At 40.9% G+C, this 13653-nt stretch overlaps 1 protein-coding gene across 1 annotated transcript; it reads left to right on the top strand.

The window, feature by feature from the left end:
* Positions 1-5295: 5295 nt before the first annotated feature.
* Positions 5296-7365, top strand: GOLM1 (golgi membrane protein 1; the record flags this gene model as incomplete). Its single annotated transcript, XM_010075718.1, has 2 exons — positions 5296-5415; positions 7186-7365. Coding segments are annotated over exons 1-2 (279 nt in total), but the record flags the coding sequence as incomplete, so codon positions are not given.
* Between the last annotated feature and the right edge of the window lie 6288 nt (positions 7366-13653).

Here is a 13653-nt window from a genome sequence, read left to right as displayed (position 1 = left end):
CCTTCAGTCAGTCTTCCCTCTTTGGGTCTTTTGCATAGAGAAAAGTGCCTTCAGCCCAGAACAGCTCTGCGTGTTCACAGCAGAGGTAGAAATAATAACGATGTTAGAAGTTGGAAAGGGCCATAACAAGGCAGGGTGTGAGGTGATCCCCTCTGGGCTCCTCTCCCCGGGAAAGGTCAGGACAAGAGGCCCCTTCCAACCAGGGCTGTGACCTGAAAGTGTTCACCCTCCTCCTTCCCAGCCAGCCCCACTCCCCTCGGCTCCCCGCTTTCCGCAGAGCTCCGAAGGTCTCTCTCTTTTTGCCCTCGCTGGGGTGGCTGATGGCTCTTCGCAAGTTTGTGCCTCCAGAGCATTTCCCACTACTTCTTGGCAAAGTGTTTCCACCTCCTCAGAAATTTCCGTTCAGCTCCTGAGTACACAATCAACACTGGGTTTGTTTCCTGCACCCAGGAGGTTTTCCTTGCTTTGCTTTGTTGGATTCCCATGTCAACTTGAAGATGGGAGTAGATGATCAAGTTTTTAATTAGCTGTGCTCCTGGGTTGACTCTTTTCAAATGGCCCTTCATCTTACATCTTAGCAGCACTTTGCTCATAAAGAGCTATTTGCAACATTGACTTTATTTTTTTTTTTTCCTCCCTAACAGGAGGTTTGAGTGTTTTACACCAAAACCATATGTGTAGTTTTAGAGGGGTGGGGCAATGGTAACAATTTTGTGGTTTTCTCACCACATATCTGAACCTACTGTACTCCCATTTCCCAATTTATTTTTTTTAAGATCAAGTAGGTATCCTGTTGACTGAGATCCTAACAAGATAGTTTGTCTTGTATGAGAAAAGTACTGACAACAAAATATTTTCGTAAAAATAAATGAACAGTCTGACCGTTGAGACCATTCTTAAGTGTAAGTTTGCTTGTTTAATTTTGGTTTTATACACAGTATTTTCAGGTGGTAGTACTATTGTCTAAAAGTACACCTAGACAGCATGACCGGAAACTTTGTGAGGGTATTTTAGAAGATTTTGTCAAATGACTTATGGTTACCTAAGTTCCTTTATCAGAAAATATACCTACCTTAAACCTCTAGCATCTGTTTAGCTACACACCTGTGTGGGATTTCCCTTTAATCAAAGAAATGGCAGGATATTGTGGGTGGTTGGTTATTAGCTTCTCCTAAAGGAGTCATTTGAAAGAAGAGATACTTCCCAAGTTGAAAAATAATTAGTGGATGGGTGGTAGTAGTCACCCTCTCCAGCAGCAGATAAGGCTTTTTCAGTATCCTCATACTGTTCTGATCTGTTACTTCTAGTGTAAAATGTCACCTCTCCACTTCCAGCCACTCCCAAACCATCACCTTTCTTCTGGAAGACTAAGCACACAAATCTTTGCTCTCTGATTTACTTCCTTAAGAATTACTTTTTAAAAGGTTTTATTCAATTTTTTTTAATAAAACACAGTTTCTAGGATGTTTTAGCCTGATTTAGTCATGGCTGGGTATATGTAACTGTCTGTTTTCAGCGGAAGAGGTTTTGATTAGCTTACTTGATTAAGCTGGTGTATATATATATATATATTCAAGCAGGCAGACATAGGGATTTCATGGCAATATCTGAAAAAATGAGTAACTTATTTCAGAATCTCGCTGAGAAACTGGGCAGGAATCTGCGTCATTGTCTGTGAGGGATCCTCGAAGGGAGGAGGTTTCTCCATCCTGGGCAGAGCAGTCACCTCTTGGCCAGTCTGTTTGGGATGGGGTTGTGTGTCCTCTCAGTGCTGTCCGGTAACCCTTGGGTCCTTATTGGTTTTTTTCCTCCTTTTTGTCTCTGGTTATGGCCCTGCCTTTCCAAAACAGTTTTCGTAAGGCTCTGTCCATACTGGGGGGCACAGACCTCCAAGTAGTATGCTTTTCAGTGGGTACTTGAGCTGCCCATGGTCTTCATGTGCTGCTCCAGCTTACAGGGGCTTTGCGGTAGCTGGGTAGCGGAGGAGGTGGTAGGTAGGCAGGGAGGGGATAAGGGACCCTTTTTTATTTCCCCTCGGCTGTGACTACTTTTATTGAGTTCTTCATCTGTTCTGATTATTCCTGCTTTGCAGGTCTCATGCGAGTATACAGAGCTGGACCTTGTGAGCAGAGAGACTTGGCTTTCCTTCTGGGAGCCTGAAATGCCCAAATTGTTTTGTTCTGTCTTTGCCTCTAATGTTTTAGTCAGTGTGGTTGTTAATTGTCTGTATTGGAAGATTGCTCGGGACGAGCTATTCTACTTCACCTGAGTACAGTAAAAGAAGGAATTGCTCAGACTGATAGTATATTAATATGGGAAATAAAAGTGTGCTATATGTTAATTTGCTTGAATATCCCAGAGTGTAGAACATCTGCCTCTCGATGAAGCGCAGCTAGATTGGCGAAGCAGAAAAATGAAATCTGCAGTTCAGAAGTCAGGAATTTTATGCTCTACTGAATGTAGAAAATTATGCATGTGGTACAGCATCTCATTTTCACATCTGTAGTAAGCATTCATGAAAGATGGATTCCTTCGTGTTCAGTAAAATCAGAAACTGATTTTATTTTCAACTCAAATAACTGTGCCAAACCAGATGTTTCCTGGAAAACAGCATGTACAAATACATTTCCATGTAAATGGACTTACTGAACTGATTTGCTTATCTCTCCTCCAGAATGCGTGCATGTGTGTATCCATGATAGAAAGTTAAACAGTTTTTATTTTTAAACTGATGAGAGAGGGAATATCAATATTGCAACTGAGGTAATAATTTGGGTCTGCGCTATTCAAATGGAAGATTCTTCTGTGTGTTTCATCTCTTTCCTCTTACTTTTGCCTTTCCTTCTGTTGACTATAGAAAGATATTCCCAGTTAACATAAATTAAGCACAAACAACACTGGATTTTCTAGAGACAAGAATGTATTGAAGTCAAACATGCTTTAGGGAAGTCAGCGCTTTCTTGCCTGCTTGCTTTTAATAGCTGAAAACAGAAGATTCGCTGAGGCTGCTGGATTTGTTTATTGGTAGGTATATTGGCATTCCTTCAACATGGTTTTCCACCTGTGCTTTAAGATGCAATAATTTTATTCGAGTAACACTTGGAATGATCCACTATGTCTTGCGGTGCTATGTTTAGTAATTTTTCCATGTTTTCAGATGTACCAACTGATACTCTTACAGTGAAGAACAGGATACAAATTACTTCGTGGCAGGTTCTGACATACCTTTGTTGAAATGTAGCATTTTATTCCAGTAAGCAAAAGTAAATTAATTATCTTGTTCTTAGCTGATGTGGCAGTGCTGATTGTGTCCATTTTCCCCCTCTCATTTTTGCCACTCTGGAGATCTGTGCTTTTTGGTTTTTAGGAATCTGTGTAAGGAAAGGTGACTCTGTACTTCCCAGGCACTCCTCTTAGGATGGCACAGCAGGAGAACAGTCTGTGCAAAATGTATGTGTTTCTGCAACTCTTAGCTTTATATTGGAAATTTGTGCACATCTCTCTGTTCTGGTCTACTGCATCTTGGATTTTTTGCTTTACATGCCTTTGTTTTTTCTCTTCACCTTACCTCAGCTGTACGTGGCCCCATAGGTGTCCGTGGGACCTGTGATGCATGTGTCTGTTTGCTCTGTAGCTGAGAAGGTTTTGTTAGAGAAGAAACTTGGGCCTTAGGTGTCAGACCTGTACAGCTACGCAGACTTTTTTGTTTGTTTGTTTTGGTGGTGGGGTGTGGGTTTTTTTTTTTTTGTGTGTGTGTGTGTACATACGTGAAGAGGCAGCATTTTCAGGAAGCCACATTTTACTCTTAGGCTCAATATATATCCTGTCCCCAAATTCACAAACTTTTCGAATGAGCAAATAGATTTGAAACCTTCACTAGCCTGGCAGTATTGTGCACTCCCTTCTGAGAAAGAGGAAGGTGGCTTATATCTTAAATTGAATGTGAAGAGGGGATTTTTCAGAGGGTGCATGTTCACACTTAGGTGAGCTGTTGAAGGACTTAAGTGCTGGACATACAACAGAATCAGCATTTCTGGTATCTGATAACTGCTGACATCTCCTTCTTCCCCTGTGATTACAGCATACGGCCATGTGTAAACCCTTTGAGAGTTGCTACCATTTCTTAATTTTTAAATACATCACAACCTGTGAGCTGCATCCGTAGGGAAGAAGTTGGTTTATGTAAGAACATGCACCTTGAGAAACTGTGGAATATATTACTAGTAAATGTACTCATTTCAGATGTAGTTAGTGTCTTGCGATGCATCAGTGTTTGTCTGATCTTCTTGTTTTTGCTGGCTTTTGTCTGCAGGAGCGCAGAAAGAAAGAAAGTTGATCTCAGTTTACAAGAGAGCAATCTATTGCAAACTGTGCCCAAGATTCCCAGTGAAGTTTGACAGTTCATTGAGGTAGGTGCTATTATACTCATTAAGAGCAGATTGTATCATCTCCTAGGATGAATATGGCCTATTTCAAACAGAATTGCAACTGCCCTTTGCCCCTGCTTTTCTGTTCCGCAGAAACAACCCAAGTCTCAGTAGCAGCTGCTACTACCCTTGTTGGTACTGCTCATTCATTAAGGTTATTTATTTTCTGTTAGGAGCAGAGAAAGCAGCTGAGGATCAAAACAAACACAATACAATTTACCATTGAAATCAGCAGAGTGTCTGCTAATTTTATTTTTATTTTTATTTTTCAGATTATCCTTAAAGTAATTTGGTTCAATCTGATTTATTTATTGATTTATTTACAAGCTTGAAACAAAAAATTGAAATTATATTATCAGAGGGAATAAGTTTAAGATACCCAGGTTTGGGAAGCAAAGTGCAAATTACTCCTGAAACAACGAGACTAAACTTATTCTCTGACTAAATGACATAGCAAGGAATCTGTCCTCTCTCTGTAGAGCAGTGTTGTCTAATTAGCTTTTTGGGTGGAATGTATGATAAAAGGATGGCTGGTTTGTTCTGTTTATTGCAGATTTTAATGATATTGTTATATATACATAACAGAATATTCAAGACTTCCCTCCTGAGTACATGTGAAGCTCTATGTACAAGCTAATAGTACGAGATGGCCTTTCTTCATCCTTCAGATAGAAATATCTAGACAGTGTGCCTTCCTTGCTGGCTGTGGTCCCTTCAGCTGAGAGCTGTTGCGTTATTGCAGTAGAAGCTGGATTGTGTGTATAAAATAGCCGTAGGGGAGGATGCAATATAATTTATCTGTTTTAATTTGCAGGTTTCCACATTGTTGTGGTTCTTTGGGTTTGTTTGTGTTCTTGAAATGGTAGGGCTAGGCAACAGCTGCCGAGGGATGAAGTCTCCACCTCTCCTTGTGGCTGCGCTCGTGGCGTGCATCATAGTTTTGGGTTTCAATTACTGGATTGCAAGTTCTCGCAGCGTGGATCTGCAGGTGACTTCCTTATTGCTCTGCATATCTTCTTGTACAACAAGAAGGGTGCTACCCCTGCATGTGGTGGGCCAGGAGCCTCAGCTTGTTGTAGGAATTTTCACAAATATTACAATTGTTGCTTATCAGTAGAGGGACATGGGTGGAATGGGGGAATACCTGTTTGTAGGTGATGGGGACCCAAAACTTGAGACCTGTTTATATGGTGCTTGTTACTTCTGCCCCCACAAAGCATTCAGCTACCTTGTGCTGTTTCAGTTTACAGATGTGGCAAATACCGTCCTCTGTTTTTCTTCCTAACTCTATGTTGAGACTGGCATTCCATTTTTAATCTGAATGGGTGTCTGCAATTTGCTCATCTCGGTAGATTTTTTTTTTTTTTCTCTTACGTGACCCATAAGAATCTATGTGTGCTTTCCCACCAAGTAAAGGAAATCTATTGTTTTCAGAAACAGTGTCTAAAAATCTGAATTCATGTTTCTTAAAAACCTTTCCTAAAGAGGACACACAACTCACAGGGCATAATTACCATGTGTGCTGTTTTTCTGATGGTAGCTGTATTTCCTGACTGTTGAGCTGGGGTTTTAATCCTTTCTGGAGCGTGTATTCTGCAGTAGAGGAACGTGTTAATGAAGTTCCTGGTTTGTTTGTGCCTGTGTGTGCAGGATGTTGGTTTGTTTTTTGTTTTTTGGTTTTTTTTTTTTTCCTTTCTTCTAAGAAGCAAACCTAGAAACTAACAACCTGGTGATTAAACACAGCTGGTGAGAGCTCCCCCCAAGTTTTTCCACTGAATTTGTATCCTCTTTGTAATTGAGCTGAATTTTAGTACATTGAGATGACAGCTGTAGGAGTTGAACTCGTGTCTCACCTCAGAGTGGGCACTATTCAAACAGGACACGTCTCTGGCCATCGGGTTAAGGGTAAGACATCGGTTTCTGTTGTTCAAGGGTGTGATGCCCTGTCTTCTGGGACTTGGTCATCCCTTGTTCTCCTTCTAGTCAGTGGCCTCAGGATGGTGGCTACCAGCAGGTAGTAACTTTGTCAGTACTGCTGAAGGTTTGCTGTACAGCCATGATGCAGCTGATAGGGAAGAAAATAAGCTATCATACTAGCTTATTCCTGGTCTCAGTAACCTAGAGACATAAGGTCCTCCTTACTCTTACTGATTTACTGCATCATCTTGTACATTTCTCCTAAAGTTAGCATGAAAATCATTCCACTTCTGCATAGTCATGCACACTGAATGAAATAAAAGCATAACCAAAGGAGTGGATGGAGCTTCAAAAGCACTCTGTCAGCCTGTTTGTTGTGGGCAAGACTTTGCAGCTATTATGAATGAAATGGAATAAGTGCTTTTCTTTGCTCTTCCAGCTAAACTGCAAGTGTTTTTCTCCCACCCCTCCCCGTCACTGTCTGTGTCAGAGAAGGAGAGTGGCAGGCAGTAATATGCAGCGTGATGTGGTGTAAGAAAGTTCGGTCCATTTTCTTTGAGTATTTTTTGATAGTCTCTAGAGAATATTCTGTACTGGTAATTTAGGTAAAACTGGGTTTTAGAAAAATTTGTTTTCTGGTTATTATTGAAAAAGTGGGGGGGGGGGGGGGAAGGGGGAGTGTGTGTCTGTGTGTGTGGCCAGCTATCACCAGTTGACACAATACTTTTATGACATGAGCATTGTTAGTTCTGTGCAATTTGGTATTCCTTGAATGTATTGGAGAAGAGTTCAGCGAGGGGGAAGCATTTCTATTTTCTTTGGCTGACTTGGTCTTCCTCAGGGTCGTATCATGGATCTGGAAGGCAAAGTCCGCAGGGCAGCAGCGGAGAGGGGTGCTGTGGAGCTCAAAAAGAATGAATTCCAAGGGGAGCTGGAAAAGCAGCGACAGCAAATCGACAAAATCCAGTCCTTGCACAGCCTTCAAATGGAAAATGCCAACAGAGTCCATCAGGAAGAGAAGGTAGGACTTTTTCTACCCATAGTTTTCAGTGAGACTGTAGTTACTAAGACACTCTCTTCAATGGAATAAGGTTGCTCGGATGTTCCAGCTGATGGGCATACATTCAGTGTTGATGTGGCAAAAGATTTAATTTATGCATCATTGTACTATTTAGAAAATGGACATTGAATACAAATGATAGCATTCTTTGTATAACAACGTGAAATATTAGAAGCTGCAAGTAACAGCACTTCTGAATAAAACCTCTATGCCCTCTGTAAATCGTTGTTACCAGCCTTGGGTTGGCCTCTGTCTTCCCTTCCTGTATACTAATGTTTTAAAACATAAGGAAAAGAAGAAGCTGCACCAACAGATATATTTGTATTCCCAAATATACTTGTGTATATTTGTAAGCATAAATGGTTGATGTTTATTTCTAAATGCATTATAAATTTTGTGGTACCTTGGCTGTCTGCCTCCAAAACCCAGTAGCACTGGGAGACATCAGAAGGTTAGACTAGGCTTTTGTGTCAGTACTGCTGACAGTGCAGCATTGCCAGAGGGATCAAAGTCCTTTGTGGAGAATGTGAACATACCTACTTAAACAGCAGTCTGTATGATTACTGCTGTGTAGTATCTTCCGGACGGTTTTATGGTGTATTTTCCTGGTACTGCCCCGGGTGTGGCTGTTAGTCATTAATATAACTTGTCTCGCTGTTGCCAGAAGTATTTGGCTGAGTCTATTCATTCTGGGTTTATGGCTTCTCCTGTAGAATCTCTTGACTGAAATTTATAGATCAGCTTTCCAAGACTCTTATTTTCACCACACTGGACACAAGTGGTGATGGTAATAGGTACTCTTCAGACAGAGGCTTTGCCGTTAGGTGATGGTTTTCTGCTGTCAGTGCATAAACAAAATATCACCAGAATAATTTTTGAAGGACTAAGAGGAAGAAAAATTGAATAAAAATTGAAGGTGGAATTGTTTCATTAACATGCATGTCAGTGGCATATATTTTTATTTTATTTTGAAACCATTTTTATTGAATGTCTTCAAATAAATAATAAACCAATTCTTTTTACCTCTTTTGGGAAAAACATGTTTCTTTGATAATTTCTGTCTTGTCTTTGAGTTCAGTCTTTGTGCATGCCTTGAAAAAGGTGAGGTATAGTTTGTCTATTTTTTTTTTAATGTATGTATTTATTGAAAGATACCCCAGGATAGTCAGACAGCATTTGAGTGAATAATCAATCTTTTTGTGACTTCTGCCTTCTAATAGTAGTTGTTGCTACCGAGTGCTGTGGGAATTATTTAAATTTACCATCCTCTGGGAAGGTACTGCAGTTTACATGTTGGTGAAAGCCATCATTCTGTTTTGGGATCTTTTTACATTCCAGTTCTGCTCTGCAAGGAGTGAAAGCACATGCATGAGTATTAAAAAAAAAAAAAAGAAAAAAAAAGAGGTAAGAAAAACGCAAACAGAACCGAGTATTTGCTTAATTTGTTCTACAGTCTTTTTCACAGGCAAAATACATTTTATGCTTCCTTTTCGTAAGTAGATTTTCCTTTAGCCAGAATTATTACGTCACTGGAACTGGAAGTGCTAGCCACAGAGTTTACAGTGCAGGCTGTCCAAATGAGTGGATGTTGAGAGCTGTTGACAGGAGCTCCTGCAGGAGTTTTGAGGAAACCTGTTGGACGAAATGTTGTTTCTGCCAGGAATGGTATTCAGCCTTTTTGCTTCAAATTACTGTGATATCAGACAAATGGATCAGTCACCACACAATCCACCTTTCATGTTGTGGTGGTGTTTTTGAGTTTAGAGGACATGTAATCTGGCATCCATGCCAGGAAACCTGGTGGGAAGCATTTTACGAAACCAGAACTGCTGTTGGACATGGGGGTGAACGTGGTAGTCTGGGGAAGAGTCAATGCAGCTTCTGGAGAAGGAAATCTTGCTTCTGAAGTCTCTTGGAGTTTCCTTCTGAAAGAGTTAGTGACAAGGATGAGGGAGACTAATGAATGCGTTCACACCTGGAATTGCAAACAGCTACACACGCATGGCTTGTAGAGAAATTATGCAGCCATGCGGTAAGATGGTGTTGTCACAGGCATGAATGATGAGGCAAAAGTCACAAAGCAGCTGAGAAATAAACTAGGTTCGTTGTTGTACTGTGTGGAGGTCAATGGTGGAGTTTTGGAGTGCTGGGAAAGGCATGCAGAGGAGAACAAGGAGGATAATCAAAGCTGTATAGTAGTTTTCCTACAGGAATCCACAGCGTAGGTTACAGGCTGGACAAGAGCCAGCTAAAGAGAGCCATCGTGGGGATCTCCAGGATCCTGAATGGTGTGGAAAGTGCTCGTGGCTGGGCAAGAGAAGGCATGGCTGTTCTTCATCCAGTGACAGGCATCAAATGCAGTCAGAAAGTTGTAGTTCAGACTGGGCAGAAGTGCCCTTCATGCAATAGATTAGTGAAGCTGCAAGTACGTGACATCCATAATTCCCAATTGCAGTTGGTCTGTGTGGGTTAAAAAGCTGATGGATAACCTCGGACAAACACCAGCCCCACCACACAATGCTAAGGTGTTCGTTCGGGCTTCAGGCATCCCTCAGACAGAGGTAGCTACTGCTTGGAAAATCCTGTGCTTTTTGGCTGTCTTGGTGTTCATTTGACATCCAGTGTTAGAATGCTGGGCAAGGTGGATTTTGGGGCCCAACTAGTATATCTGTTCCTTCCTCTTAAGTGCTTTCCTCTCCGTCGCCCTAAACTGCAGTTGTTCAGTAATGGAATAGTCTATGAAGCTTGCTGTTGAAACCCCAGGAGCTGATGCTGTAGGAAGCTTTAGATAAAAGTGGTGCAATGGACTAATTTCCTGTCCTCTGCTTTTTGTGGCTGGAGAAGAGCCTGTGTCAGAAGCCTGAAGTGGTAGGATGAGCATGTATGTGGCTGTGCACCACTCTGGCAAATTCAAAATTTGCGCTTGTTGCAACACATGGGCAACTATCCTACCTTGTTTACCTTCCAACTCTGTGATTTAAGAGTACGGAGAGTTGTTTTACTGGGAAACTGTGTATTTGTCAAAAGATGCCATCAGCCAAGCTGGTATGGATTCATCTGCTCTAATTTAGAAATGCCCCTGATATGGTGGCAGGGAAGAGAGGGAAAACCTGTTTCTCCTCCCTAAGGACTTTGATCTGAAGAAGTTGTCCAGGATCAGAGGTTATTTAACAGAGTGCTGTGGAATATAAGAAAAGACTGCTTCTGAATACTTTTGTGTGTGTGTGTTTATATCCATGTACAAGTGTGCATTGTGTAGTCACATGTGCAAAGATAGATATTTGTATGCATACACAGGAACATACATATCCTTGTTTTTCATCTCCACAGATTCCAGTGGAATCTGGGATTTATGGGAGGCAGGTAATGAATTCGCCCTTTCTGGTTTTAGGAAGCTTGATCCTTGAACGAAACTTTATGTACCTCATGGAGATTAGCAGCAAGTATTTACCTAGTTCAGGAAGGGTGAACGCACATCCAAACCCTGATTCTCTCAACTTGCTTTACAAGTAGTGCAAACTGTCTAACTAACTAGACAGATCTTTGAGTGATAAAGGGGATTTTGTTTAGTTCTTGTTGTTGTTCTTAAAGAAAAATGCAAATACTTGCAACTGATGTGTAGGAGTGAATGGTCTGTCTCAAAACCCCCTCTTTTTCTAGGAGAAATTATGACTCTTCTGGTTATAGAAGAGATCTGTATGAGAACAAACTTTCACAATCTGTATTTACCAAAAGCAACTCTCAAGGAATGTTTGAGACCCATCTTAATTGCAGTTCATCTCTGCTTATTGTGTCTTATTACTCTGCTGATAAAATACAAAATGGTTATGCCACTGATTTAATTTCATACTGAACTAATACACCAATAAGATACTTGCTATGTTTAAGTCATTGTTGGTGGAAGTGTGGTAACCACTTTGAGTTGTCTGCCTTCTTTTCTAGCAGAACTCTATGCTATTTAAAGGACAAGGGCATAGAAGGTAAGAGGTAGTTGTCAGAGACTGAAATAACCTGTGGGCTCACCGTTCACCAAGGCAATGTGAAATGGGAAATTGCTGTTGTAATTATTCTCTTAGGTCTGAGTATGTATAAAACACTCCCATCACCAGTCTGTTTTTAAAAAATCTGCTTGAATCTCTCTAAGGATTAATGTAGTTTTAGCAAATGACTTCTGGAAATCCATACAGAAATAGACTGAAGAGGTCAAGAAAGCTAATACCAACTCTTAGTAACAACAGATAAGGAATCAGGAGTGCCAAAGGGCTATTTCTCATCTGTATATTGCAGTATATAGTGCAATATTCCATACGGTTGTTATTCAGGACTTGTAGCTTCTGGGGTGTACACAGCCATGATAATCTTTTTTAAGATTGTAATAGGAGAACAGTATGTGTAATTTATCTTACTTTTAACTGCTAGAACATTCTTTTGCAGTTTGTCATTTTCCTTGGATTTATGAAGTCCTTCCCCAGCCCACATCATGTTTTACTGAGTAAAGGCCAAGCTTTGTACATTATACGTGAAGCACGTCACTGTCTGATTTTTCAGTGTCTTTTAACAGTGGCCACAGCTGGTCTCAGATCCCACCCCCTTTTTTTCCCCGGGAAAATATAAATTCCCAGCACAGCCTTCTGAGACAAAATACCTATCAGCATGCAGAGAGTCAGCTCCTCTCAAAGGGAGTGACAGTGGCCAGGGGAGAGAGAGAAGAAGAAGAAAGCCTGCTGTGAAAAGGAAAAGATACCTCTGTGTGTTGTATTTTTGTGTGTTTTTTTTGTTTTGTTTTTTGTTTTGTTTTTTTTTAAACTAAACCGTGTTGCATCTTCTATTTTTGAAAAGGCTGTAAGGCAAAGCAAGCGCTGCCTCACGCCCGACCGTACTTGCCATAGTATGATGTTACTAAAGTAGAAAGAGATTTCAGTCTGGTTACTCATAACTGGTAGAAGACTACCTCTCTTTAAAATGTCCTTTTATGTGGTGGAGAAGGAGAGTGGGTGGTCTAGGACTAGCTGAACTGTAGGCACCCTAAGAGTGGAAATGGAGAGTACGTGTAGCTTAAAGAGTTAACTACTGGAACATTTCTACCTCTTTGTAACAAAATGAACGGACAAGAAGGAAACCAGAAGGTACGTTATATATACCTGTGCAGGTTTTATACTAAGATTGTCTCCTCATAGGATTCTGTTTTGGTTACACTGCCTGCTGTTTGGGTTTTGATGAAATATAACAGTATCGGGAAAGTCCTGCAGTTGCACAGGGCTTATTTTCTCCAATCCACTTGATGTTACCCTACACCTGTAAAACTAATTTCGTATTCATATGGGTCAACTTCCTCTCTCTGCCAGTGAGAGTGTAAGAAATTGTTAGCTTTGCAATTTTGGTGATCTCTGCAGCTTTCTGCACCATGTTGTGGTGCATGTGTTGTCACCAAAAAAAAAGAGTCTAGATTGCTTTTAGCAGAGGATGTGAAACAAGATTAAGTCCCTGATCTTTACCAGGATCCCTCCTTGGGAATAGAGCTGGTTTTTGGAGGTTTTGGAGTTGTTTTTTTTTTTGTGTGGTTGGCTGTGGTTTTTTTCTCTTTATTTGGGATAGGGAAAAGTCTGGCATTTCTGAACGGAATTCAGTTGAGTGAGAAATAGGTTTAAATGAATAATGTCTCCTCCATTTTGGGCTTGAAATTTGTTTTAGACTTGCTTTAGTTGGTGCTTCTCCACTGAAGTATGTATGAGTGTGCAGCACACAGACCAACCTAAAAGAGAAATATTTTCTTAGGGATGTTATTTATGAACTTCTTCCCCACTTACTAGTGTGTTGTTAGCCATTAATTTCATGTCCTAGAATGGAAAAGCCTTTTTGTGGCTAGTATAAATGGTTTATTTATTCCTGAAGATTATTTCAAAGTGGTGAAGAAGAGTACAAAGAGAGAAAACCATTAATGATGCGTGTTTCTAGGAAAGTGTGTGTGTGAGGAGGTGTGTTTGCAAAAAATAGAGAAGAGGGATGGGAATTTCCAGGCATAATTAAGAAATGAGCAACAGATAATCAAAATAACAGGTTGTGCTGTGCTGCCAGCATGGTGGTGGAGAGCAGTAGAATCATAGAATCATAGAATGGTTTGGGTTGGAAAGGACCTTAAAGATCATCTAGTTCCAACCCCCCTGCCATGGGCAGGGACACCCTCCACTAGACCAGGTTGCTCAAAGCCTCATCCAGCCTGGCCTCGAACACCTCCAGGGATGGGGCATC

The sequence above is a fragment of the Pterocles gutturalis genome, unplaced genomic scaffold, assembly GCF_000699245.1.
Source record: "Pterocles gutturalis isolate BGI_N339 unplaced genomic scaffold, ASM69924v1 scaffold46032, whole genome shotgun sequence".
NCBI classification, from domain to species: domain Eukaryota; kingdom Metazoa; phylum Chordata; class Aves; order Pterocliformes; family Pteroclidae; genus Pterocles; species Pterocles gutturalis.
Note: the sequence above shows the minus strand (reverse complement) of the source record. Positions and strands in the feature narration are given on the sequence as shown.